Here is a 26,288-nt window from a genome sequence, read left to right as displayed (position 1 = left end):
TGTAAATCTAGAAGCATATGCACTAATAGAGGAAACTTCATTATGTGCATGGGGGTTAAGTTACTGCTGTGAATTTGCAAATTTTAATTTCATGCCTGTTACGTGTTTAAATTTCCTATGATAACACTGAATTGATGTAGTTTCACCATGGAATATATTAAGAAAGGCTCAGTTATTACAGGACTGTAGTTTTCATTTTGATGAGAATATGATGTTGCATTAAAACTGCATAGTTTATGTAGATATTTCTCCAAAACATGAGCAAGGCAGGACTGTTAAAGCTTAGCAGCCACGATGCTGCTAAGTCTCATATTTTTCTGACTTAGACTGGTGATGGCAGTAAAGCATGGCTGACTTTTTAATAGCCTGCCTGCCATGGAATTGCTAACCCAGTTTCTGGTGCATGTCGTCGTTAACCTTGCATTTGTGTCGCCACTGTCAAAATACAAGTACAGCTTTTTCCTCTGCTGTGTTTGTCACTCTTTTGTGTTTGTCCCATCTGCAGCTGGCAGCAGGGAAGAAATGGAGTGAGCAACCACAGCACAAAAACTTCTCCTGTCCCCTTGCCATGTTGCACCCCTCTGGGGGAAATGGCTTTTCCTCCTAATGACAAATATTTGTGGAAAGTGCTGATGTCCATCCTGTTGTTTGGGACTCCAGGCTAAGGACACTTCACAGCCTTGTGTGGGTTATTCACTGGCACTGGCCAGTGCATTATTGCCAGCTGTTTTTACTGTAGCTTGGGAGGTTCTGCCCTCAGAAAGAAGCTTTCTCTCCCTTACAGCTGTGAGGTATCTGGATCCAGCCTAGCTGATGATCCTTTGCCATGTGTGGATGAACAAATACTACTCTTATGATGACCACTTGATTCGTGCTGCCAAAGCATCCAGAGTGTTGCCCTGGTGTGGCAACATACACAGAGCCTAAGTATTTGCTATTTTATGCTGACAAATGAGTTCTGATGGATCCTGTTGCTGCTTAAGACAGCTGTCCCCCAATAACTCTGGCTGCTGCAATTCTTTATCCAGCACATATGAACATAAACCAATCAGAGGGGCAATTTTCAGCTGGCTACAGCAGGCTGTGAGCTGCAGTGGTGAAGGAACAGGCACATGTTTGTTTTATCAGCTGCTGCAGGGGCAGTATTCTCAGACAGAAAGGCAGAGCAGAGAGGTAGAGATGAGGAATGCCCTAAACTATCACCAACCCATATGAAAGACTAACAGCCCTCTGTTTTCAGTGGCGCCCTCCTCAGATAGATGTAGGCGTAGGCAAGGCAGGCTGGCAGAGCAGGTTATAGCACTGGTGCCCAACTACCCATTTCTATACTAAAATTAGCACCCTGAGAGGGAAAAGCTGCAGTTTTAGGAAATACTTGGCCTATTTATTAGCCAGAGAAAGAACTTTGACTAATGACTAGTAAACATGTATCATTGAGAGTGGATCACCATAAACTTCCATTTTATTATTTAAAGAAATTATAGTAATTCAACGCTCCTAAATGCTTTCACTTTGGGTGATTGAAAAATGTGATGTCATTATTTCCAATATTTTCTACAAGATGGGTTTAGTGGAGTCCTATAGATAGTGTAATTTGTTTTTTGAGGCTGTTGAAAAATGTCAATGATAGTATGCTGAAATGTTTGAAACAGAAAGTGAACAGAACATTGAAAGTAGCACTGTGGTGTCAAAACTGATGGAACCAAAAGGAGGGGTGCAAGGATGTCTGTGCATCAGCAGTGCTTACTGACACTTGGCCAGTGCCCTGCAGCAGCACTCTGCAGGTGGGATCAGTTCTGCCTAAACCTCTTTTCAGTTCCTCAGAAACCTAAGGGGATGATCAGGGCATGGAAGCAGGAAGAGCAGGGCTTCCAGGCTCAGGTAGTGTGCTGGGGTTAAGCCAACACACAGCCTGCACAACCAGATGTGTCCTGGTAGTTTCTCCAAGCATTGTACTGGAGGACTCCTGAGCCATGAAGAGAACGTAGCTAGAAGTGGTGGCTGGAGGCAACAACAGAGTAGAAAATTTAGTGGGAAATTTTTATATTTCTCTCAAGGGGAGCCTTTGAAATATCTGTAAATTCATAAGGAAATGGTTTCCAGGGTTGGCACTTGCCTTGAACTTGAAAAAGGACCAAAGTCAATGGACTTTGGATCAGTCTGCTGTTATAGAGCAGGAGAGTTTAGAAAGGATCAAAAAATGGCAAAGTGGTCTGTTGGACCACAGTATGTATTTGCTGGAGTGCCTGAATACAAATTTAGGAACTTCATTTTGGCTTGCCAGTTGGAGACTCTTTAGTAGCCTATTCACATTTTAGGTGTAGCTAATAAACTATTATGTGACTCATGGAGCTCTACAACAAACAGATCAATACATTTGAGAACTAGAAATTTTATCCTTATACTAACTTTAGTGTTGATATAAGACTTACTGCAATGATATTGACTGCAGCCAGGTGGTGAAGGGACAGTATAATATGGGATTATTGCCTTGCCTTTTACCATAAAAGATTTTTCTGTATTACAAGGCTCTGAGAAAAGGTTAGTAGCTAATAATAAAAAGCTGTGCTTATGTTATGTTTTAAGCATTTGTCCTTCCAGTCTTTGTAACACAAGCATACACACACAAAATTATAACAATTCTGTATCCACACTAATGACGCTGGAGAGAAAAAGCTGCACACCCAAGAAATTAATTCCCTGCTTCCCATGGGCAGACCATCTCCAGGGAAGCAGGGCCCCATCACATGTGATGGCTACCTGGGAAAAGAAACACCATCACTCCACGTATCCCTTCTTCCCACTTTATATACTGAGCAGGATGTTGTAGGGTCTGGAATATCCCTTGGTCACTTGGGGTCACCTGTCCCAGCTATGTCTCCTCCCAAATTCTCCAGCTTTCTTGCCAGTGTGGCAGTATGGAAAGCAGGAAAGGTTTTGGCTCTCTGCAAATACTGCCCAGCAATAACAACCATGTGTTCAGCACAAATCCAAAACACAGCCCCATGCTAGCCCCTGTGAAGACAATTACTTCTTGCCAAAACCAGCACAGGACATTTCTGAGTTACCTGAACATGTAATTACATTTCTTTATTGTCCTTGTACCTGTGTGAATGAAAGTAGGTGCCTTGATCATGCTGAGGCTCATGAGCCACATCTTCTGGTTGAATGATTAAATGTCTGAACTGTGAGTTCAGTGAGTTTTGTATTAGTCCCACTAAGATTTGAAGGGTGTTCAGTATATTCCTGAACTATAGCAGTGGTAAATAAAGTGGTGGATAGGAATGAGGTTAGACTAACACATGTATCAGGTTGTTGTCTGAGGAACATCTCCAGCATTTGCAGCTGTGACTTCTGTAGAGCAGAAACATTTGCATTTCATTCGTTAGTGTTTTATCAAAAGCTCTTTTGCAATGGATTTGTTGTGCAAGTTTCCTTTTTTTAATTTGATGTAGAGGATATGAATTCATTTGACAAGTTTATTCCTTTAACAAGTTCAATAATCATTTGTGATTCACTATTTTATTTGCTGGGGGTGTTATTAATTTAAAACTGGCACTGTATTCCTTATCAGGAATTTATTGACTAGTTTACACTCTACAGAACAGTGTTTGAGTAAATCAGAATGCTGTAAACTTGCCTTATTAACGGGATTATTGCTTTAGCAGGTACTCACTTAAGTTTCCACTGCTCCATCATAAAACATTCCCAGACATGGAATATATTTTGAGTGAGGTATTATATTGTATAGACCAAGGTGTACGCATGGAATCTCTTGTACATATAAAGAAAATAATAACATAGATGTTTTCTCCTGCAGACTCTAACCATCTTGTGCAAAGGTACTTTTTTCAACTGCAGGGAATTAATGCAAGGCAAAGTAAGATACTGTATGACCTAGAGGTCATGAAAGGAGAATGTTACCATTTTTTGTTCTTTAAAGGGTGAAACTTCTCAGCAAAGGTGAGACCTGAAACCCACAGAGTCCTGGAAAGTTTCATCAAAACTGAAAAGTTAATTATCATTTCATTTCTCTGGTTTCATTTCTCTTTCTCTTCCTATTTTTACAAATAACAAGTTACACTATCTGCCCACTCTATGTGGGCAGCAAAGGTTCCCCTTTGTGTTTAAAAGCCTATTGTGGTACTTGTGGAATGAATAACTATGTTAACAGCCATACCTTTTGTGTTGTTGTAGATGTTTGAATATCTACAAAATCCACCAGAAAGTGAACTAATCCCACTTTTTAAGCCAAAGTGTGTTTCTTATTAAAACATTTTAATAAGAAGGTGCCTATTTAAAAGATTTTGTTAAAAATTTGACAGTAAAAATAATAAATATGTTGTGTAATATAAGAGTCCTATAAAATGCATATAAATTTAATACCTGAATGTGACAAGAAATTTTGAATCTGCAAAAAGTCTGGAAAATGCTTTTAAAAATTGCAGTTCTACCCAGTGAAAAACCACTTGACAGTATCTCTTCCTTCTAAGCAGCTCTGTTGCAAAAGTGTATTCAGGGTCATAAATTGATTTTAGCAAACAAAAAGATTTTTCTTATAAATGAATAAACCAAAGTTTTTATGAAGGGATCCTTGAAAGACTTTTAATCGTATGAAATCTTCCATCTCAGTCGATTATGAGGTCAGTTTGCCCTTCAAAGACCATTTTAAAAAGCCTCTAAACTGTGAACTTGGTGTGTTATGTAAGTTCAGAACAGTTGTAGATATAGTTATCAAGTCCAACCATGTATAAAAGTATGTTTTTAAATTTCTTTTAGCCACTCAGCCGATATCCACCTTTGATCAATGACATCTCCTTCTGGCTGCCTTCTGAGACATACTCTCAGAATGATTTCTATGATTTGGTTCGAACCATTGGTGGAGACTTGATAGAAAAGGTTGTCCTACTGGATGAATTTGCCCATCCAAAGTAAGTAAAAATTTTAATACCTTTTTCCTGTGGTCATAGTATAAATATTTTGTGAATATTTTAGTTCTGTATACCAAGAAGTTCTCGATCTTAAAATATTTGCACATTTCCTTTTTTAGCTCCAAAACTTTCCTGCAGAAAAAAAAAACCAAAAAACCAAAACTTTTTACTTAAAATAAATACTACCTATTTTTCAGTTTTCCACTAGTACTGAGCTTTTGGTATACAGACTACCCCAATGCTTTGTGCTCAGGTTTTGACAGCAACAGTGAGCAACTGCCTTCCTCAATACATTTGGCAGTGCGTGACGCTCCTGTCCAGAGCGTTTCTGACATTCTAGTCCTGCTCTTTGCTTAGTGAATGAAGTTGGTCTCCTTGTTCTCTTCCTTTCTTCTGTAGTCCTGACACACTAGTAGACCTTTACTATAATGTCAGTGTTAGTAATGGTTTGTTGCAGAATGCTATTGTTGGTGTTCAGCTGGGAGGAAAAAAAAAAAGACCTTGTTCATTTCTTTCTGACACTTATTTATATGCTGTTGAACAATCTCTCAGGTTTCAGAACACCAATGCAGCACTGACATGACCAGGGAGTGCGCAGGATATTTGTCCAACTGGTTATAACAGCTGCCTCAAAAGCAGACAAGTATCAGCTATTACATATGTACTGTTTTTCAATTTGCTTTTTCCAAATCAAGAAGTAGAAAAGCTGCTGGCTATCTAGCTTTCTTAAGCTGAGGTTTAAAATAATTTGTCTTGAGACTTTTTAAAGTGCTGTAGGAAGGCAGATAATAAACCTTTTTTGAAGAGAACAGGAAAATGCTTCATGTTGTTCTCCAACACCTATAGATTTTTTTATTTTCTGCTTTCTACATCCAGGTATTTAACTTTGTTGTTCTTTTGAATTTGATATGTGATGCAGGCCAGATGAATAGATTGTTCTATGGCCTAGTTTTCATGGCATTACAGTGGATTTTTATTTTTTTGAAGGTTTTTTTTCCTTTTTACCCTTTTTGTATAGTGTTATATGAGACTGTGCAGTGTGAAGAAACAGAAATAGAAATGAAATTTATGTGGGCATCTTAAAGCTTTGAGTCATTAATTCTTGAGTCTTTCTCATATGCAAATCATGCAAAAGGATCTTAACTTACTCAAGATGGTGTGTGCAGAAGAGGAATACCGGTTAGGATAAGATAATGAGTACTTTTCATTGTAAAGAACAGACTATATCTTTCAGGGAAACTGAGAAGCAAGTTTATTGCAGGTGTGGATAACTTCTTATTGTCACTTGGAATGCACCATAGTATCAGTTAACACAAGTACGTAGACATTGAAGGCTCTGCACACAGATCCTGCTGTCTTCTATGATGATGGTTCTGATAGAGTACAGTCAAAATTTTTTGGTGAAAACTGGATTGTTGAGCCCCATTCTGGAACTGGTCCTTCCATTCATTCATGCCAAAAGTTTATTGTATGTGTAACACCTCAGTGCTCATTGCCACTTTTTGCCTACGTTCTCCTCAGTGATACCAAACCAGCAAATATCTTCATTGTTACATCATCTCTTAGGGGAAAATCCTATGTGTAGGGCAGACAGCTCTTCTAAGTCTGAAAGTTTGGAGAAATTTTGTTCCCTGCTTCCTCAAACAGGAGCAGTATTATTCTGTGATTACTCTGAGCATCTTACTGGGGAAATCCACATACACTGTGACAGCCTGCCAGCAGCACTGCATCCGTCATGGCTCAACTCACAGGTTATGCTTCTCTTCTTTGCTGAGAATATTGGCTTCCATACTAGTAGAGTGGTGAGGTAGGCACAGGATTCACTACTCTGCTTTTCTCCTATGTGTGTTTTCTCCTTTGATATGCTTTGACACATACAGAACATATTCCAGGGATGACAGTTGTTCCTCCTCAAGGAATACACCTCTGGTTCCCTCTGTCACTTCTGCAAATAGAGGGGAATTGTCACACAGATTTAGGACCTGTACTAGTTTTGTTCTCTAAACCATTTAAACCTCACTCAGCAGACATCCAAATATGTTTTGACACTTTAAGCAGGGAAAATTTCTCACCTTTACATCTGAAGAATTTGAGAGGTGACACTAATGGATTGTTGGTAAGTGATGTTGTAGTCCTCTTGGTTTTTTCACCTGCAACAACAGTAAAAGAAATCTTCAAATGTCCCATTAAAAATCAGTAATTCCTATCTACTGCATTAACAAGGAATCATAAATGAAGACTTTCTTAATGGTTACTTTGCCCTTTCTCTTTAGAACAGGATGTGTGTAGATATGAAACTTTTGAGAACTGATGATGCAAGCCACATCAGTAATTTTGTTTGATTTTTAAGGGCCTTCGAAGACTGACGTTTTGAAAAGAGTTTTCTGCTTAGTCTTAATTCCTCGATAATCATCTGGTTATGGGAATGATACAGTGGTTTCTTTAATTCAGTGTTGCAGAAAAGCCTCTGGGCTCAGAAATTAACATAAGAGATCCTCAGTGTTGCTATGGATCTGTATGTTACAGATCTAGGTACTTGTAATCATTATCTTGAATTTTTAGTGGATCTGCTGTGGAGGATGGGAGAAAAGTGTCTGGGACTGGAAAAACTGCAGTGCTGCTGTTTTGAATGTTAGTTACTTACTAGCAGCTTATTAAGTTCATGCTTGTATTTAATCACTTCTAGAATTTAAAATTCAGATTTTTTTAATCCTTTAAGAACACCAGTTTCATGAGGAATTAGGACGTTTGGTAGTCTCATTTTCCTTCTTAAACTGCTTTTCTTAGTTAGTGGACTATAAAGATCTGAAGGTAGAAAATGTTACACAAATAAAACTAATTTATAACACAAAAAGAGGTCTTTAAATTAAGGTCCTTTATAGAGGCTGCCTGTGTAATACTGTGTAGTTGCCTTTTTTGTGGTTCAGAAACCTTTCAGGATTTCACTGGGCTTTGGACTGATACCCATTCTGCAGTACATTGCAGTTATGGTGTGTATTAGCAGTGAAAATGTATTTCTCTATAGGGAAAAGGAAAGTGGGGGCAGGAAAAAGCATGGGACAAGTAATTGTTTAAGCAAGGAAGAGATGCCTGAAATCAAGTAAATCTTGATTACCTGCTTTGTAAGGTAATAATATTGAGACAACCAACTTTTAAGGAAGCGCAGGCACTTTAAAGATACAGCAGAAAAGAGTCTCATTGCTGAAAAGCACAAATTTAGGAGAATGCCAAGTCTCTGTGCCGTGGTAATTAAACACTGTTCCAGCCTAAATGTGTCTGAGGTAAACTTAACCGAGCAAAATCAAAACACAGCACTGAGGTAAACTGAGTAATGTGTGATGTGTCACACAGTCAGGGTTTAACTTCATCCAAGATGAATAATGCAAAGCATGGCTGGAACACACCTGTTACTCAGGTATATAAAGAATCAGCCAGCATATGTGAGGGAAAAGTTGTGACTTTTCTAAGTGCCAAGGAAACTGAGTGAAGCTGTGGTGGTTTTGGCAAGAACAGGAGCAGGCCATCTGTAAGAAAAGCAGAGAAGTGTCTCTTTGCAGTGAGCAAAATGTTGTCCACCTGTGTATTGCAGCTATTCTGTGTATTGCAGCTATTTTTGCTTGATGCATTAGCTTCAAACAGTTAGAATTTCTTACACTTGGATGGTGGAATGTGTTTCTCCATGCATGATGTGTGAAATGAGTTCACTGTGACTTGCCTGGAGTTGTCAGCTGCCCCATGAGCCGTGTAACCAGCCACCGGAAGGCAGTGGCACTGTTTTTGCTACCTGACTGAATTATTTCTTTCAAATCCTTGGAGATCTTTAAGGACCTTTAAGCATTGCTGTGCAAATACACAATGAGTGAGGATTTGTGCCTGACATTTTCCCCCTTGGAACATTTTAGTGAACAAACATTTGCCAAAAAAAAAAAAAAAAAAATCTTGGACTATATTGATACTAAAAGAAGAAAAGAAAGGGGTGTTTCCCTTACTTTCTGCAATGGCTGTTTTATCCTCCATATCTTTACGTTTAGGCCTTCTACTACTCAACTTGTCTAAACTGTCTAATCAATATGAATGAAATTAAATCAGAAAGTATTCTCTTTTTCAATAGTCAAGACTTCTCCAGTTTTGGATAGGAAACAAATTTCACAGGAAAAAAGAAAGGGTGGCTGAATGGCAGTCAAAAGGTAGAAGGGTCTCTGCCTGCTATGAATGAGCAGATCAATGCAGAGAATCCCAGGAAGAGGGATTTACATTCCTTCATTCATACAGTTTTGGTGACATTCAGATGAGTACTGTGGCTGCACACATGCAGGATTTCAGGCATGGTAATAAAGCATATCTGGACAAAGTAATAGAGGAAGTACTGGTTAATCACACATGGTAGAATATGTGATAGAAGCAGCACAAGACATTTGTGACCCACATTGTCCTTGATGAAGAGGACAGAAAGAGAAAAGAGTCCAGGGGTGAGAACTTGTCCCCTAAAATGCAGCACCAAAGACAGAATACAGAAATGCTGAGGTTTTTTATCTTTGCTTTGGGCAAGACCTGCAAGTGTGTTTTTCAGTTTAGCATGCCATGTTTCTCTTGTGTAAGGTGTCTTGTGTAATCCCATGACATGTGACGGCCTCACATCTTCATTCTGAAAATGTATTTTCTGCATTTTGCTGTGAGGTTATTTTCCTAATGTTCTTTCAAAGTTAGTTACTAATATTTATGTTTTGTTAGAAAGATAAGGGAAGTAAGGAAAGATACGGCTCCACATCTTCCTTTGCAAGAAAGATCCATAGGTAGACTGAAAAAGTTATACAGAATTGTAATCAAGACATACACTGTGTCCTCAGTGTACTTAAGAGGTAAATTTTTAATCACAGCAACTAAAAATATTCTGAAAAGTCAGAGTGGAGACAGTAAGGGGGAAAAATTGATTTGCTGTGTTTTGACGGCTATGCTGTTAAAAATATAAGGGGAATAGGTAAGAAAGGATTTATTCTTGCCTTTGAGTCAATTACTTGCACATTTGTGGGGTGAGATCTGCACATTTGTCACAGTCTGTTAAATGAAGTGAGAGGAAATGTATTGGCTGCTGTGAAGAGGAAGGTAGGTGCACTGTGGCACCATCTTTTGAGATTTTGGGAGTACTCAGATGACCTATGTCTCTTCTTTTCCAAACAGTAAAAGGAAGAGATCTGACAGCAAAGAGTCAGATCCTCTTGACTGCTGTGTTGTGTCAATGCATGCCCCTAGCTCCTTGTTAGTGTATAGAAAATACAATGGAAGAATATCACTTTGCACCAGATGCCAGATTTTGCATTTTCCTTATCTACATGGAGATAAAATCAAATACTTTTAGGTCTGGTTTATGCATTAAAGCTAGCTTGGTTTTTCTTGCTTTTGGAATAGGTGAATTAAGCAGAATAATTCTTAAGTGCTGCTTGCTGCTGGTGTTACGCAAATTAAAACAATCAAGTCAGTCCCCAAACACCTTGTTGTTCTTCAGCCCGAGCACTTTACAATTTGCTGAGGGATTCTTTGCGATTACCTTTAACTGCTGAACTGGCAAAGTCCCAGCAGCAGCTTCTCTGCAGAGAAAAACAACCCAGAAGCTGCTTTTGACAGTAGCTAGCAGAGAATTGGTTTTCAATTAATGAAAAATGTTCTCCAGCTCTGGTTTTTTTCCCCCTGCATTTGGTCACATGAATGTCAGACTATAACATTTTTGAAAAAGATTAACTGTTCATGGAAGGATCTGTGAGAGGATTCTGATTCACTTCTGAGCCTTTCTTCAGCTGTAACAGTAGAGCATGACTACATAGTGGCTAGTTAATACACTACAGTAGGACCCCCAGTCCATCTTCTCTCTTTTCCCTTTCTTGTCCTGACCAGGATCAATGCCACCTGGTTTTTCTTGAGAATAAGAACCTTTTCTGTCCTTCCTGCTGCAGCCATGCTGATGGCAAGGTTGTCTACATGTGTTGGAGCAATGCCAAGCACAAATACAGGCTGGTCAGAGAATGGCTTGAGAGCAGCCCTGCAGAGAAAGGGTGTTGGCTGATGAGATTTTGGGTATTGGTCGCTCCACATGTCATGGCACCATGCACTTGCAGCCCAGAAAGCCAATTGTATCCTGGGCTGCATCCAAAGCAGTGTGGCTAGCTGTGCTTGTGGGACCCCACCTGGAGTGCTGCTTCCAGCTCTGGGTCCCAACATAAGAAAGACATGGACCTATTGTAGCAAGTCCAGAGAAAGCCACAAAGATGCTCATAGGGCTGGAGCACCTCTCCTATGAAGACAGGCTGAGTTGGGGTTGTTCAGCCTGGAGAAGACTCCAGGGAGATCTTAGAGCACCTTTCAATACCTAAAGGGGGCCTGGAGGAGAGCTGGAGATGGACTTCTTACAAGGACATGGGCTAATGGCTTTAAACTGAGAGAGGCTAGGTTTAGATTAGAAGGAAATTCTTTGCTATGAGGGTGGTGGAACAGGTTGCCCGGAGAAGTTGTGGATGCCCCATTCTGAGAGACTGGACTGCTGATGGTTAATGACTCAAACAATCTAACACTTCCCCCAGGTGCAGAGGGGCTGTGTCTACCTATCACAGGAGGCTCCAGCTGGGTGTTGAACAAAATAAAGGAAGAGGCTAATAAGAGGCGAATCCTTGGAAGCAGGGAAAATGCTTTTTATCATGCCAAAGTTCTTACAGAAGTGCCTCAGCTGTGAAGAATCCCTTCTGGAGTAGTATCAGGACATTCATACATAGCTTGAGGGTATTCATCCCTGCTGATGTGCTGTAATTGCTGTAATGTTTCATAAGGTGTCATAAAAGGCTGAAGGTGTCATAAACCATCAAACACTCCTGAAGTGTCCTCTGATCCAAAGTATTGCATCATCCAGTGTAAAACTCCCCACTCCAGGGAATGTGCCAGGGGAGGTGCCTGCCTGGGTGTACCCCCCTGATCCTGAGTGAATAAAGCCACTGGACTCTGTTTTGTGGGCTTCCCCACCTCTGGTAGAGGTGACTGTTCCCACTGAGAACATCAGAAGAGGACCAATGGGATGCCATCAGCATCCACAATGGTGGGGTTTTTTTTTACTATTAATCTCTTTCTCCCTTTCTCTGACCACCCTTTTCTATATTTTTGTCTCTCCCTCTTTTCTTTTTTTTTTTAATTTTTATTTAACAGTTATTGTTAAATAAAAATCTGCACTATTGACTATAGCTTATGGTGGTTTTTGCTCCTTAATTCAGGCAGAAACATGTCTCTAATAATTTTAGTAACCATATCTTAACACCATTCCTGGAAATATTTAAGCCCAGGTTGTATGGGGCTTTGAGCAACCTAGTCTGGTGGAAGATGTCCCTGCCCATGGCAGGTGGTTGGGAATTAGATAATATTAAAATTCCTTCCAACCCAAACCATTCAATTATAGTTTTATGATTCTTTTGCCTTGTGGGCTTCAACTTAGGAGATGTGTGTGTAATGGAGTTTGGGCACATTTCACTCTGGTAAATCTGTGTATCAGGCACTCCCTGTGCCCCAGACCAACCCAACAGCCAGTGCTGTTTGATTGATTCACAGTCAGAGTGGCCCCAGCTATTCCTCAGGCTCTTCCTCCTCCCTGCCTTTTTCTCCTTAGAGCAGCAGCTGTGTAGAAATAGCAGCTCCATTCTCGCAGCAGCCCCTGTTGGAGGTGGTCAGGGATTTTCTGGCCAAATTAATTTAGAGTAAACACTGGGCTGCTCAGAAAGAGATGCTTTATGAAGACATATGGGTTCTGTTCATGTCCCAGCAGAGCTGAGATAAGCTCTCAGGTGATAAGGTTTTCATCCTGACTGCCTAAAAGAAATTTAAAGGAGCCAGGAGTTGCGCTCCATGTCAGTAACTCCAAGGTAACCCTGCCAGGCTGATTGATACATGGCTTCAGCAGATCTTGCACTCCCTGCTTTATAGCAATCATGATGCCCTGCTGTTCCCCACCAGGACTGAGACTGTGGGAGTTTAGCTTTCCCAGATATCCTGCACAGTGTTAAGGACATTTATGGACCCCACAGCATCCATCTGCTAGGGCTTGGTTTTTTGTTTGGTTTGGTTTGGTTTGTTTGTTTGTTTGTTTGTTTTTGTTTGAGGAAATGGGACTGAGAGGCTTTTAATTCTTCCTTTTCCTCCCTGGTAAAACATTCCTGATTGAAATGAATATAGAGAATCAATTTAGTTAATATGTACATATATATGCACACCCTTGTTCCAGCTTTTTTGTAGTACAAAATGGGGTGAAGTCAGAGATAGCAAAAATGAGCATGCACTTCCCTAGCACAGGCTAGAAAGTATTGTTTGATATGGAAGGAGACCTTTTCAGCACTGCATTTGTTATCTGTGTATGTGTAGACTTGGAATCTGTCTGCATACTTTTGTTAATCGCCGTTTTCAAAGTTTTTTAGCTGTTTGGCCTACAGCTTTTGAACTCCAGTGTGGATTCAGATACTTAATTCCTTTGGGTTGCTTTAACAGTCCCACAGATAGCAGTTCCCTATCCAAATCCAAGTGTCATGAAGAACTATGAGAGGAATGAGAAGAGGAGTGGGGAAGTCTTTCCAGTAGAAAAAGCAAGCACTTGAACTGTTCTAAAAAAAAAAAAAAAAAAAAACACCAAAAAAACACCAAAAAACCAAAAAACAAAACAACAACAAAAAAACCTAAAAAACCAAAACAACCCAAAATATCTTGCTTTATCTAAAAATCAACTGAATTCTGTGACCCATGTCTTTTTTACACAGCTTGTGACTGCTAGTTCAGATCTCTGATGCCAATGTTTATTTGAAGACCATCTAATTGTGGAAGAATAAAAAAGGAATAATCAGCTGACCATGACAGACAGATTCTACTTTCTTTGCTGTCCTCAGTGTTCAGACAGGCACCATGCAAATAGCTGTTCTTAATGGGTTCCTATTGAAGTCTGAGGTTTCCTTCAAACCATTGTATTCAAATCAATTGTGGGGCAGACAGTGTTCTGCTGTACCATCCCTGGCTCTCCAGAATCTTCACCGAGAGAATTGTCTTTACTAACTGAAAATAATTTACTCTAAATGAGCGTCAGTAGGAGTCCCATTATTCTTTGGTGGGAGGCTGGTGGCTAACACACAGGCTCGTGGGAGGATTGGTATTCAAGGAAGGAAAAGATGAAGTAGCCACAGGTTCCCATTAGAGGGTGGGGGGAGACACAGCCCTTAAGTGTGATGTATCACTGGTGATATTCCATAGGAAATGTAATCACCCTTCCCAGGTAATAAGAGAGGGAAAATTAAGTACATGAGCAACACAGAGGACAAGCATCAAACCCCTTACGTGTTCAGGCAGATGCAGAGGACAGACTTGGTGTATAGAAAAGGGATTGCTGGAGTCACAATGAATCATTTCTAAGAGGGTGCTCAGCTGAAGAGCCTTAACCTTTCTTCATCATGTCAACCTGAAGTCAGCCATTCACCACCAGTTCTCAGATGCAGCCCAGAAATCTTTGCCACAATTCCCAGAGCACTTCACAGCAGGTGTCACAGGAATTAGCACGGTGATTTATTGACAAGCAGAGGGACAGTGAAAAATGGCTAAGGGAGTCAGCTGCCACAGGATGCACAAGGGATAGCAATAGGCTCATGAGTGCCTCTGAGTTCAGAGAAATCCTCATGAATTGCTGACTTGTAGAACAGAGGTGGAGGCTACTTCTGTGCAGAACTGTTTTTCCTAGTCTGCAATGGTGAGCGTACTAGAGTTTGAGCAGCATTGTGATGGATGTGAGTATGTCAGAGAAGGAAAGCTTTTGTAATCACATTTGTTAGATGATGAGTATTGTCCCTCTCTACTCACTGAAATTGTTTTCTCTGCCTATGCCAGTGCTCTGGCTGTCTGCTGCTGCCTGTGATGCTCGCTCTGCTCTGCTGTCTGAGGGTGGGACTCCATATCCTTCCCTTCTTGTCTTGGTCTCTATCCCTGCCCCATTCATTCTCCCACAATAACAGTACAGTCTAGGAAGTCAAGGTGGAGCAGTCCTGTCAAGGCCACCAGTGATGGATGACAACACTGCAGGCTGAGAATCCCTGCAAAGGAATATGGGTGAGGGACAGAAATGTGTTGTGGCTGGGTGTCTGGTCTGTACCTGAAAGTCATTTTTCTTTAATACAGTAGATGTATCCTTGATGTAACTTTTGTCCTCTCCTCCTAAATCAGCTTTTAAATGAATGTTAGTGTGCAAGTATGACATGTTTGTTTTCTGCAGTGTCCGAGCAGTGTGGAGAAGCAGCACATCTGTAGCACATCCTGAGCTCACTTAGATTCTCTTCAGTTCTTGACTAGAGATCTTCATGGGAAGGTAGAGGTGGCTCTGTTTGCTCATGGCTTACAACAATCTTTGCAGCCACAGAAAGTGGCCACAGTTCCAAGGCAGCCACAGCACACTTTCCTTGGGGTGATGAAGAACTTCACTGTCCTCTGTGTGTTGGGAATTGCATGTGTGTGATGCCTGCACGTATTTACACTCAACACAAAGCCTTTCTCAGAACTGTAGAGTGCGATAACAAGGTGGCCTGGCCCCTAATTCTTAGACTAGATTCAGCTAAGCATACATTCTGTAAAGCTGCCAGGATAGGAGATGGGAGGAAAAAGTCCTTATATGCTTCCTAGTACTGCATGGAAGAGTGATGGATATAGCACTAAATAATTAATCCTAGTTTTTTATATTTTATGGATCCAGAAGATATTTTTTGTAGGCATAAATAAAGCCCTATAGCTAGGAAGAATTTTCTTAAGCTGAATCAAAGCATTTTGTAGCTCAAAGATTGCTTATCTCCATACTGGGAAATGTCAACATTTAGGCTGAGGAAACAAGGCTTTCTTTAATTACAGAACAAAAAAAATGTCAGGATTCCTAAAGCAGATCACAGTATCTTCCCATTGTTTTTGTGTTTGATGGATATTTTATTTTAACCTACCAGTTAATTTTAAATAATTCATTTTAAAAAGTTGTGGCCAGCATCCTTGTCTCTGGGTAAATTGAAGGGAAATTCATGGTCCTGCACACCCCATAATGTCTGTATATTATAGAGGTGGACCTGAGCTGAAAAAAATACTTCTGGATGGTGAGTGCTGCCATACCAAATTCTTCCAGAATTCGGGTTTCTGCCCCAGTTCTCTCAAATGCTGTCTGATAACATTAATATTAAAATGAACACCATGCAACTGATCTATTATTTATCAGGCATCACACAGAAATGCAAGAGAAGGGTGCCTTTTAAAAATCATTCTGAGGATGAGGAAAAGATTTATGTTTAGTATTTTCATGCCTATTAGTACATATGTGGGACAGATGAATAGTAAGGAAATGAATTATTCTTCATTCTTTGTGAATGAACACCAGAAAGGAGATAGATGAAGACTGATTTAATGTAGTTGTTGTGGGGGGGTTTTTTATTACCTTGATATATGAAGGACTCATGGTTCTCAGCTGAGATATTGCCACCCTCATCCTGTGGGCCAACGACACAGACTGAAGTATTAAGTGACACATCTGACAAGCCACAATGGAATTTTAACAGTTTAGGTCAGAACATTGCTTTCAGTTGCTTTGGGGAAATGGGATGTTCATAGGGAAAGTGAAGCTCAACCAGGATGGTGCAGCAGATCCAAGTTTTTCTTGAAGACAGTGGCTAGGCTCAATTACACAAAGCCAAGTGTTTAATTGTGTCACTTAGGCAGACATTTTTCTTACGGTCTGCTAATGCAGATATTCTTGGGTTTGGCTCTATAAAATGAGTCCTTATTTTCAGGGCTTCTAAGTGTTAGCAGCTCCCACTGAAATTACTGGGTACTGTGGGAACTCATTTTCATTGTAATTAGGAATAAAAAGAAGCATCCACAGGGAAATAATGTATGTGCACACATTGTGTGATAGCCAAGTAGCTGAAGGTGCTGCAAGTTTGATGGGCAAGAACTAAAATCTGTGACTGGTCAGACTCTCAAATGGAGGAAGTGCTGTGCTTGGTCCTGAAGAGCTCTTGTTTGTTGAGCCCAGCTGTGTTTCCATGGTGTATAGCCAACAGAGAGCAGCAGCACCTTAGAGAGATGCTGCAATTATGGCTATTAGTTTTAATTGAAGAACTGTGTCCTTAACTCAAAGCTTACAGGTAATTTATTAAGGCCATTAAAGAAGGTGTGCACTGAAGTAATGTCTTGCATAGCACAACAGTAGAAAGAAAAATACCATACCAGGGGAAAACATTATGTGTTTTAAGCTCTGTGTTATAGATTGTAAAGGAAAAGGCCCCATGCAGCCTGTAATCCATGGTAAGTTACTATTCCAGTGTATTAGTTTGTTCCAACACATTCCACCAGTTCCACATGAACAGACCATTTTGGTGCTGGGAGACAAGACTACTAAAAAAAGTAGACTTGAAAATAAAATATGCTGTCAGCAAGCCACCTGTAAGTGATATTGGGAAAGATTATATAAAACATTTGGAGCATATATAATACATTTTTCACTATCAGGGTTGGCACAAGATGAGCCTCCTGAGTGTCATCCCAAAGAATTCTTTTTTTGAAAATGCAATCTTAAATTCTCAACAATTTATTATTCTTTTTTCTGCTTATAATGGGGAATTTTCCATACTGGGGAAAGGGGTGATACTAGTTCTTGAAGAACTTTTCTTCTTTGAGTGACACTGAAACTCCCTGTGGTTTCAGTGAAGCTGGCAGTGCAATAAATGCAAAATCAGGACCTCAGATCTCCTTCCAAAGTTCACTGAAGTCAGAAGAAGCCATCCCATTGACTTATGTGGGATTAGAATCAGGCCCTTTGTGGTTTCCTTGCTCATTAAAACCCAGTCTGTCTACTGAGAGCACAGAGTAATTTTTCTTCCGGGAACCTGGACTTTATTGCCAGTGAATTTGGTTCTCCATTAAGAAATACGATGACTGGGGTTAGAAATGCTCTTGTTATTCAGGAGAGAGATGTTGATATTTGCTCAGTAAAGTGGTAGTTAATAATGAGATTTGCATTACAGTTGCATTCAGAAGTCCTTCCAGTTTTCTGGTATTTTGGAACTACAGGAGGCACCTAGATGTTGTAGGAATACACTTATACTATGCTTAGCCACAGTTTTATGCATGGTGAAAACTGCTCAACTCTGACTTAAACATCAATCATCCCCAGGTTTACTAAGGACAAATGAAAATACAGATTTATTATGAAATATTCTCATACTGCAACACCAGACCAGTCAAGCATAGAAGATGAAAGAGCAGCTGAAGCTGTAACTAGGAATGTGGGATTCTCCTTACATATGGTAACATCAACACTTGCAAGCATGGGGCTAGGAAGGAAGGCATGGAGGAGGTAACCAGCCACTGCTGACCTTGCCTTTGCCAAGCTGGACTCTGACTTTGTACTGCAAGCACACCCTGGTTTACCTGCTTTATATTCCTTCATCATGTTGTTTGGTTTGCTATTTACCATGGGCAGGCATTTGGGGTGCTGGGAGGACTATCAGCTTTTCCATTACTGGAGGATGAAGAATGGCCTTTTCACAAAGAATCATATTACATTGTGGGGAGACTGTGTTAAAAAGAAACAAAATTGCTTTGGAAGAGCATCAGTGAGTTTCTTTGAGTAGAGTCAGAAAGATGCAATCCGGGTGCTCTTGGGTTTGCCTGTAGTTTGTTCCTGTGTCTCAAAAGAAAAAAAAATCCTAAAATTATTAACTTTTAGATTAAACTAAAAGATGTACTGACAGAATGGAAAATAAACTCTCAGGTGACTAAAAAGACTAAAAAGTGAAGGCGAGTTTGCCATTATTATGCACTGCAACTGGGATTACAAAAGATTTACCTTCACTGCAGAAGTTTGACTGCTCTTATCAAAGCTGCTTGAGAACAGGCATGCCTTGGAGGATGCACACATGCTTTCCAGTGGAAGATCTGTCATGAAGCTCACACCTATTGCCACCAGACAGTTCTGGTAGTAGAACACGGGGTGCTGGAGTGATCTGATGAGTGTCCCTCTAGGTGGGTGTCATGTAACCAGCAGTAGCACAACTGGGATGCCACAGAGGGTGATGTATGAAATCCTTCCCTAAACTGTTAGATAATGATATTTCTGTTACAGAACATCTTCCTAATCCCTGTCTGTTACTGTTTGCTTATAGTGGAATGGCAGGGACTGTTCATATACAAAGCCAATTGCAGTTTAATCCTCTTGGTTCTTGTCATCACTAGTATTTTGTGACATTGAGTCCTAAAAGTTATCCACCCATTCTTTTTAAAGTATCAATTTGAAAAGTGATTTAGTTCTGTTTGACTTTGTAGTAGGAGGGCAAGGAAAAAAAATACTTCTTAATTAACTTTAATCATACTGTGTCTATTTATTTAGTCCTGTTGTTCTTTCAGATAAACAGCCCTGATCTTGTCAGTCCTTCCTAATTCAGTCGTCTTTCTTAACTAATAACTTTTGCTGTCTGACTCAAGGACCCTTTATTATCTCCATATATTTTTAGATGTGGAGGTCAGAGTGAGCTGGTATCCATGGCATTGACTTTTATGATTTTATGTTTTTATATTATAATATTTAAAGTGTTTTGTTTTTCTTGTTCCTTTGGGAAGATTCTAGGTTTTGCTTACTGTATTTGTGCTGAGCAAAATTCTTGATCTGTTGGAAGATGGCTTTCCTGCAGTGAACTCTCTTATTATGTTGCTGGATTTTATTTCTGTTTATTTTTTTGGCAATAAGTTTTGTAATACGGTTATTTACACTTGTATTGGGTTTTCATAGTCTGTTTTTTGGTAGTGGGGGGGGCACAGAGGTGGCTTCTGTAAGAAGCTGCCAGAAGCTTCCATCATGTCCAGCAGAGCCAATCCTGGTGGCTCCAAAGATGAATGTACTGCTGGCCAAGACTGGGCCAGTTAGAGATGATGGTAACACCTCCATGGTAACCAAGGTGGGGAGCAACATGCAGGCACCAAGGGCAGTGCAGAAGGAGGGGAGGAGGTGCTCCAGGTGCCAGAGCTGAGATTCCTCTGCTGCCTGTGGTGCAGACCATGGAGAAGCAGCTGTGCCCCTGCAGCCCATGGGGATCCACGGTGGATGCAGAGATCCACCCATAGCCCATGTGGAGGAATCCACGCTGGAGCAGGTGAGTCCCTGGAGGAGGCTGTGATCCTGTTGGAGACCCACTGGAGAGAGGGGGCCCTACTTCCAGGCTGGAGCAGCCTTTCCTTGGAGGACTGCACCCTGTGGAAAGAGAGGCCCACCTTGCAGCAGTTTTGGGATGGTTGTTGCCTGTGGGATGGACTCACACTGCAGCAGTTCACAGGGAGCTGTTGCTCATGAGCTGGAGACACATCAGAGTTCACAGAGAACTGTCTCCTGTGTGAGGGACCCCACAGTGCAGCAAGGGAAGGACTCATCTCCCTGAGCAGTGGTAGAAGCCTTGGGTGATGAACCATAACCCCATTCCCTGTCTCCTTGTGCTGCTTGGGTAGGAGGTGCAGCTGGGAGGGAGGGAAGGGTGGGGGAAAGGTGTTTTTTTAAGGGTTTATTTTACTTCTCATAATCCTACTCTGATTTTGTTTGTAATAAATTCACTTTATATTTCCAGCTGAGCCTGATTTGCCCATAATGGTGTTTAGTGAGCAATCTCTCCCAGGCCTAATGTCAACTCATGAACCCTTTCTCTCAGAGGAAATTTTCTCTCCTTTGTCCCACTGCAGAGGGGAATGAATGAGCAGACCTTGTGGGTGCCTGGCATCCAATCAGCATCAACCCACAACAACACTGGGTTTTTTACCTGTGTTTACCTGTGTTTCTAGTCCAAGTCAAAAGCTGGACTGGATATTGGGATGAAGAGACAGGAGTGAAGAAAAAGCCACCATTAATCTTAGGTAGTATTACCTCTGTTCTGTAACAGAGGTATCACTGCCTCAAATATTTGGGGTTTTTTAATTTATTGTCAACAAATGTTTGTGCTATACTTGGAATGCTCTGTTGTGAGGTCATTTTCTTTCAGACTTTGTGTGTGTAGAAGTAAGTACATGGGATTTTTTTTTTTCTCCAGTCATTTCAGTGGTGTGTTTGCAACAGGCTGAGAAGCACTATTTAATTCTGGTAGCAAATAATGAAATGTATTAACCTAACACTTTTTCAGAGAAATTCCTGCTACTTCCTTAAGACAACCTAAGACCTTTTATCCCAGTGCTTCCTGAGCTCAGACTGGCTCCTCAGTTGCAGTAGTGCCTATTTGGGTGCCTTTTCCCCTGAAATTCCATTGAATTTCTGCTGAGGTGCAGTGTTTTAATGCCCCAAAATAGCAACAAATGATAAGAGCTCAGTAAAAACAGTGCTTAGCATACCAAAACAATTTTTCTTCTGGCCTGGAAGCATTGAAGAGAATTCATTTCTTTGTGACCACCTCAGGTCATCCTTTTGTCCTAGCATGGAATCTTTGCCTCCAGTTTCCAGCAGCTGATCCTCCAATGCTGCTCTCCAGGCTATGGCTGTAGATTTCATCTAGCAAACACGTTTTTGTTAGGTTTGACTACAGTATCAACATAGCAGATGTTGTCAAAGTAAATAAAATAACCTCAGTAAATTGTCTGCAAAGCCCAACCTGCTCCACTCAAGTTACATTGCTCTTACTTTATCTGTAATTCCAAAGTCTCTCTGAAATTACAGTTCTGTGGCTTTTCCCAGTGAGTGGCACAAGCACCTGAGCAGCCAAAGTTACAAAAGTGACTTAATAGTTCCTTTTAGTTTTTAAGTAATTAGCTCTGTGAGCTAAATGCTGTTATTTTAAGAAGGGTTAGAAAATATGGTACTGATTCTGCTCCTGCTTTTCAGGAGGCTTCAGTTTAAGCCACACTCATGTTTGAGCTCCTATGGTCTGAAAATGTGTAGCCACTTTCTGAGCATGTTAAGAAGCTCATCTGAGCTGCAGCTGAATCAAAAATCTTTTACTGGCTCTCAAAATTCCTAGCAGTGCTGAGACAAGCCCATTTTAGGATGCTTCCTTTGCACTGTTTCTTAAGATGAGGGTGTACTCCTTCCTTGCTGAGAATGTTTTTGTGAATTTTAGGGTTTTCTTTCTCAGCATTGGCCTTTGCCTGTTTGTTTGTCTATTCCCCTCCCCTTCCTCTTCCCCCAGTTTTCATTTTCAATTATTTTTGTTTATGTTGAACTTCTGCCTGCTCAGCTGCAGCAGAGCTCAGTTTTGGCAGCCCGCCTTGTGCTGTGCAATCCTACAACTTCTGCTGCTGAGCAGCATGTTGGAAATCGCTTTGAAATAAATCCATGTTGGACCTAAAGCAGCATCTTTGTTGTTACCCCCTCAGAATAATTTGGTGCTATAATTGGAATTCTCATTTGAAGTAAATAAACATGATGTCAGATCTATAGACAGATCTGGATGCAGTCAGTGAGAGAGGGATGTGTGCATCCAGCCCTCTCCCTGAAAGAGAGATGCATTTGCAAAGCATGCATGGCACTTCTGATGCCTTGGGGCAAGTTAGTGCTGAAGGAGAGGATGGGCTGGAGGGTAGCCCCAAATCCCCACTGGGCCACCTTGAGGTCTGTCAAAGGAAATGTTTGCTTCAGTGCTGCTCTTGACATGAATATGACCATCAGCCTCGTGTTGTTTCCATTCTCTTATTTGGAAAGGTAATACTCAGGGGCAAAAATAGGAATCTGTGAATCCACCATGCTACTGATGCTTTACCAGTCCTTGGATGGCATGTGGGAAGGGAGATGAGGCTGTGGGCTTCCATGCTTCCCTCTTGTGTGTAGGCTGATCGCTGTGCACAGTCTCGGATTTCCATTTCAACAAGGATATGGAGGAAATTCAGAGAAAATTGACAGGAATAGTCAGAGCAAGGGAATGACTGAGAAAACCACTTCTGGTGGAGACAGTTTGGTAGGTAAATAGAGATTTAGAAAATCGTGGGCTGGTTAGAGAGGATGGGTAGGGATGGTTTCATGGCTTCTAATACAGAAAGCAGTGTGCTTCAAGTGAAACTGCTAGGAACCAGCTCCACAGCAAGGAGGAGCCCTTGGCAGGAGGGTGACAGAGATGCCAAAGGCTCATGTGGGGAGACTGAGTTAATGCAGAGGAATTTATTGACTCATGAAAGACACACAGAAGCATCTCAGATATTGTGCTGAGAATGGATTGGAGCCCAGAGAGGCTCATGCTAATACACATGCACATTGATTCTATTTTTAGCTTCAGACATCCAGTCCTCAAGACTGTTTAAAAGGGTGTGGTGTGATGGAGTGCCATGATTTGGCACTGGCCAGACTCCAGGCACCCACTAAAGCTGCTCATTCATCCTCCCCTGCTACATCTGGATAGAGGAGAGAAGATGTAACAAAAAGGGTTCATGAATTGAGATGAGGACCAGGCGAAAACGCTCCAAGAGCTCAAATTAAAGATATAAAGTGAATTTATTACTAAACAGAATCAGAGCAGGATAATGAGAAGTAAAATATACCCTTGAAAAAAACCCACCTTTCTCCCCCCAGCCCCTCCCTCCTTACCACTGGCAGCACAGGGGTGCAGGAGCATGAGAGTTTGGTCAGTTCATCACCCCTGATTTCTCTTGCAGCTCAGGGAGAGGAGTCCTTCCTCTGCTGCACCCTGGGGTCCCTCCCACGGGAGACAGTTCTTTGTGAGCTTCTGTGATGTGGCTCCATCCCATGGGCAGCAGTCCTCCCAAAACAGCTGTGGCATGGGTCCCTCTTCCATGGGGGGCGGTCCTCCAAGGACAGGCTGCTGATATTCTTTGTTGCAGACAGGACAGGGCTATGTAGACTTTGGTCTGGCCCAAAAGAGCTCTTGTATGGTGTAATTCAGTAACTTGAAATTGGTTTTTTCCACAGCTTTGAAATCTGGGCATTTTTGCTGCAGGCTGCTGCTCATTTCCCCCCCTGTATCCTCATTTTGGTTTTTGATTAAAAAAAACAAAGATCTCCTGAAACCTGGTGGCATTAAAGTCTGGTGTGTAAAAGCAGTGTTTAAATCCACTTTGTGCTTCTTTAATTGGGAAATGCCTACGACTCAGAGACTTGAAATTGCTTTTACAATTCAAGCACGTGGTTGCTGTTTGTCTGTCACACCAGCAATGGTTCCAAGTGTTTTTGTGAATTCAATCAAATACAGTCTGGTGCAAGCCAGAAAAGCAAGGGAGGAGAAGGTACTGATGAGAGAAATGTGAGGTGAGGAAGATCTGCAGCACAGCTGATTTGCAATTAGCATCTTCCCTTTTCCCTGTTGTCTGCCTGACCTGCAATGCCAAAGGAGGCAGAAAGACTTTGGTCTGAAAGGATGCTAAAGATGGCTGTAGAAAGCTGTCAGGGCTGCAAACAGAGACATGTCTGTGGTAGTGGCAGAGGAGGAGCAGATCGTGCCCTGCAAGCTTCTGAGGAAGGAGCCATTTAGCACAGCTTGATGGGAATGGGGTAATGGCAGTGTTTGAGATTAAATGGGGGAGTAAATGATGGATGAACTGCATGGCTCAAAAAAATTCTGTATCCAGCTGTCATGGCTGTGTCCTCTGGATCAACAGCTCTTGTAACAGTGTGTAGTTATCCCTACACTGTCCCCTTTTCCTCCCTGACACTTAACTGCCCATTGCACTCCTGTTGCTCAGTGATGCAGTAGCACCTATGAAAAAAGATGAAATGGCAGAGATTGCACTTAAAACATAACTGGAAATCCTTTTGAGTTTTGCTGTGGCTTGTTTGGTTGGTTTTTTTTAAGAATCACTTTTCAGTTTCTTTCTAAACATCCAAATGGGCTTGTGCATTTCTTTCAAATAATAACATTACTGAATCAGTGAGGTTTTTTTCCTGATGCTTTATCTCACAAAATTCCTTTAAAGTATGAGTGATTCATATCCAAACATTCCTGAGGAACTGGGAATATTGGTACTGGAAAAAAAATATTGGCATTGGAAAAAAATAAACTCCAGGAAGAGACTTACTGGCTTCTTCAAACATTGAATAAACCCACAGCTTTCAGAATTTAAAAGATGAGCCTTTTAGAATCGGGTCACTTTCTGTATTGCCTCTTTTTGGTCTGAAAGAGGGGTACTTTGGGGACCTTGTTGAATTGTTTGTCCTAGAAAGGTGCCACAGGATTTGTGCCAGACTGTTTTTCCCTGCAGTGGTCTGCAGAATTCAGTGTCTACAAGTAGGGGTGGATACAGAGGCAGATTCTTTGCCTGTGATTTCTGGACATCTCTCCCTGGTGGGACCTGTGTTCCCCTTATTGTAGTCCATGTGGTCACTCAGCTCCTCATTCATTATGGTTCCTCAAAAGCTGCTGGCTTTCTGATAATGTTTCTTATACAGGATCCAAAGATCTGCAATCCCTCCATCCCACTAGAATCAACCCAAAGGGAAGCACTTAGTCTATAGCTTGACTTCACTTTGGGCAGGATCCTCTTACTGTTTTAACCACTGCTTTACAGATGGGTGTTCCACTGCTTGGTGCTCTCAGTCTGAAGGAAATCTGTTTCTGACATCACCTTAGGTGCAGTCCAGGTATGAGGATTTTTTTTAATAACTTCCAGTTCAACACTATTGCATAGAAAACTACAGAGCTACTTCTAATGCCTGGAAACTTGGGTAGGTGTGTTTTTGTAACAGAGACTATGTGTGAGTGAAAGTCATGGAACTGGGAGAAAACGAGGCTGAATGAGTTTGTTTTGGTAACATTCCCATGAATTTTTCTAGACAAAATAATCTTTATAGGTAGAACTTACACAGCAAAGAAACCCCCAGATTTACACACCATGAATTTAAATTTTACAGTAAACTTCTGTATTACATTTCTTATTAAATTGTGGACTCTTTAAAGTGATTATCTTTGAGCATTTATACTTTTCTATAACTTGATTATTTTTGTACCTAATAAAATTCTGAAGAATTTGATGTTATTTCTTAGTGCTTAGAATTGTATTGCCCAGTGTTGCCATTAAAGTAAGTTGTTTAAACTATTCAAACTCTTCATGCAAGTTTCTTCTCTTCACTGTTCTTCAAACCTAGATAAAATCCCTCTTTCCAGTAAACCTATTGCTGCAGAAGGCATATACTTCTGTCCCTGCCTGACTCATTTGCCAGCCTTTCCTTTGCCCAGAGGCTACAGACCTGTCCCTCATTTTGGTTCTGTTGTCCAACCTTCTAAAAGCAGAGTTGACACTGATTTCAGTCCTGGTCTCTCAGGGTTTTATCCAGTCTGCTCTCAGAAGCTGCTAAAGATCGAGATCATACAGCCTCTCTGGGCAAACTGCTCCACTGCTTGCCTGTCCTCATGGTGAAAG

The 26,288-nt window shown here is 41.1% G+C and overlaps 1 protein-coding gene across 8 annotated transcripts in view; it reads left to right on the top strand.

Moving 5' to 3' along the window:
• Positions 1–26,288, top strand: part of FARS2 (phenylalanyl-tRNA synthetase 2, mitochondrial) — a 228,705-nt gene that overhangs the window by 148,807 nt on the left and 53,610 nt on the right. For 6 of the 8 annotated variants that reach the window (XR_007776807.1, XM_050970549.1, XM_050970546.1 and 3 more), the window contains one exon: positions 4,780–4,931. The exons of 1 other annotated variant lie outside the window; for it this stretch is intronic. Coding sequence is in view for 6 of the 7 variants with exons in the window: in XM_050970549.1 (XP_050826506.1) it covers positions 4,780–4,931 (152 nt within the window). In the remaining variant the exon portion in view is untranslated. Of the gene's footprint in view, positions 1–4,779; positions 4,932–25,436; positions 25,510–26,288 lie in introns of all 8 variants that reach the window. One more of the 8 variants, XM_050970550.1, reaches the window with a different exon arrangement.

The sequence above is a fragment of the Serinus canaria genome, chromosome 2 (genome assembly GCF_022539315.1).
Source record: "Serinus canaria isolate serCan28SL12 chromosome 2, serCan2020, whole genome shotgun sequence".
Lineage (NCBI taxonomy): Eukaryota > Metazoa > Chordata > Aves > Passeriformes > Fringillidae > Serinus > Serinus canaria.
This window is presented reverse-complemented; position numbering and strand designations above follow the sequence as displayed.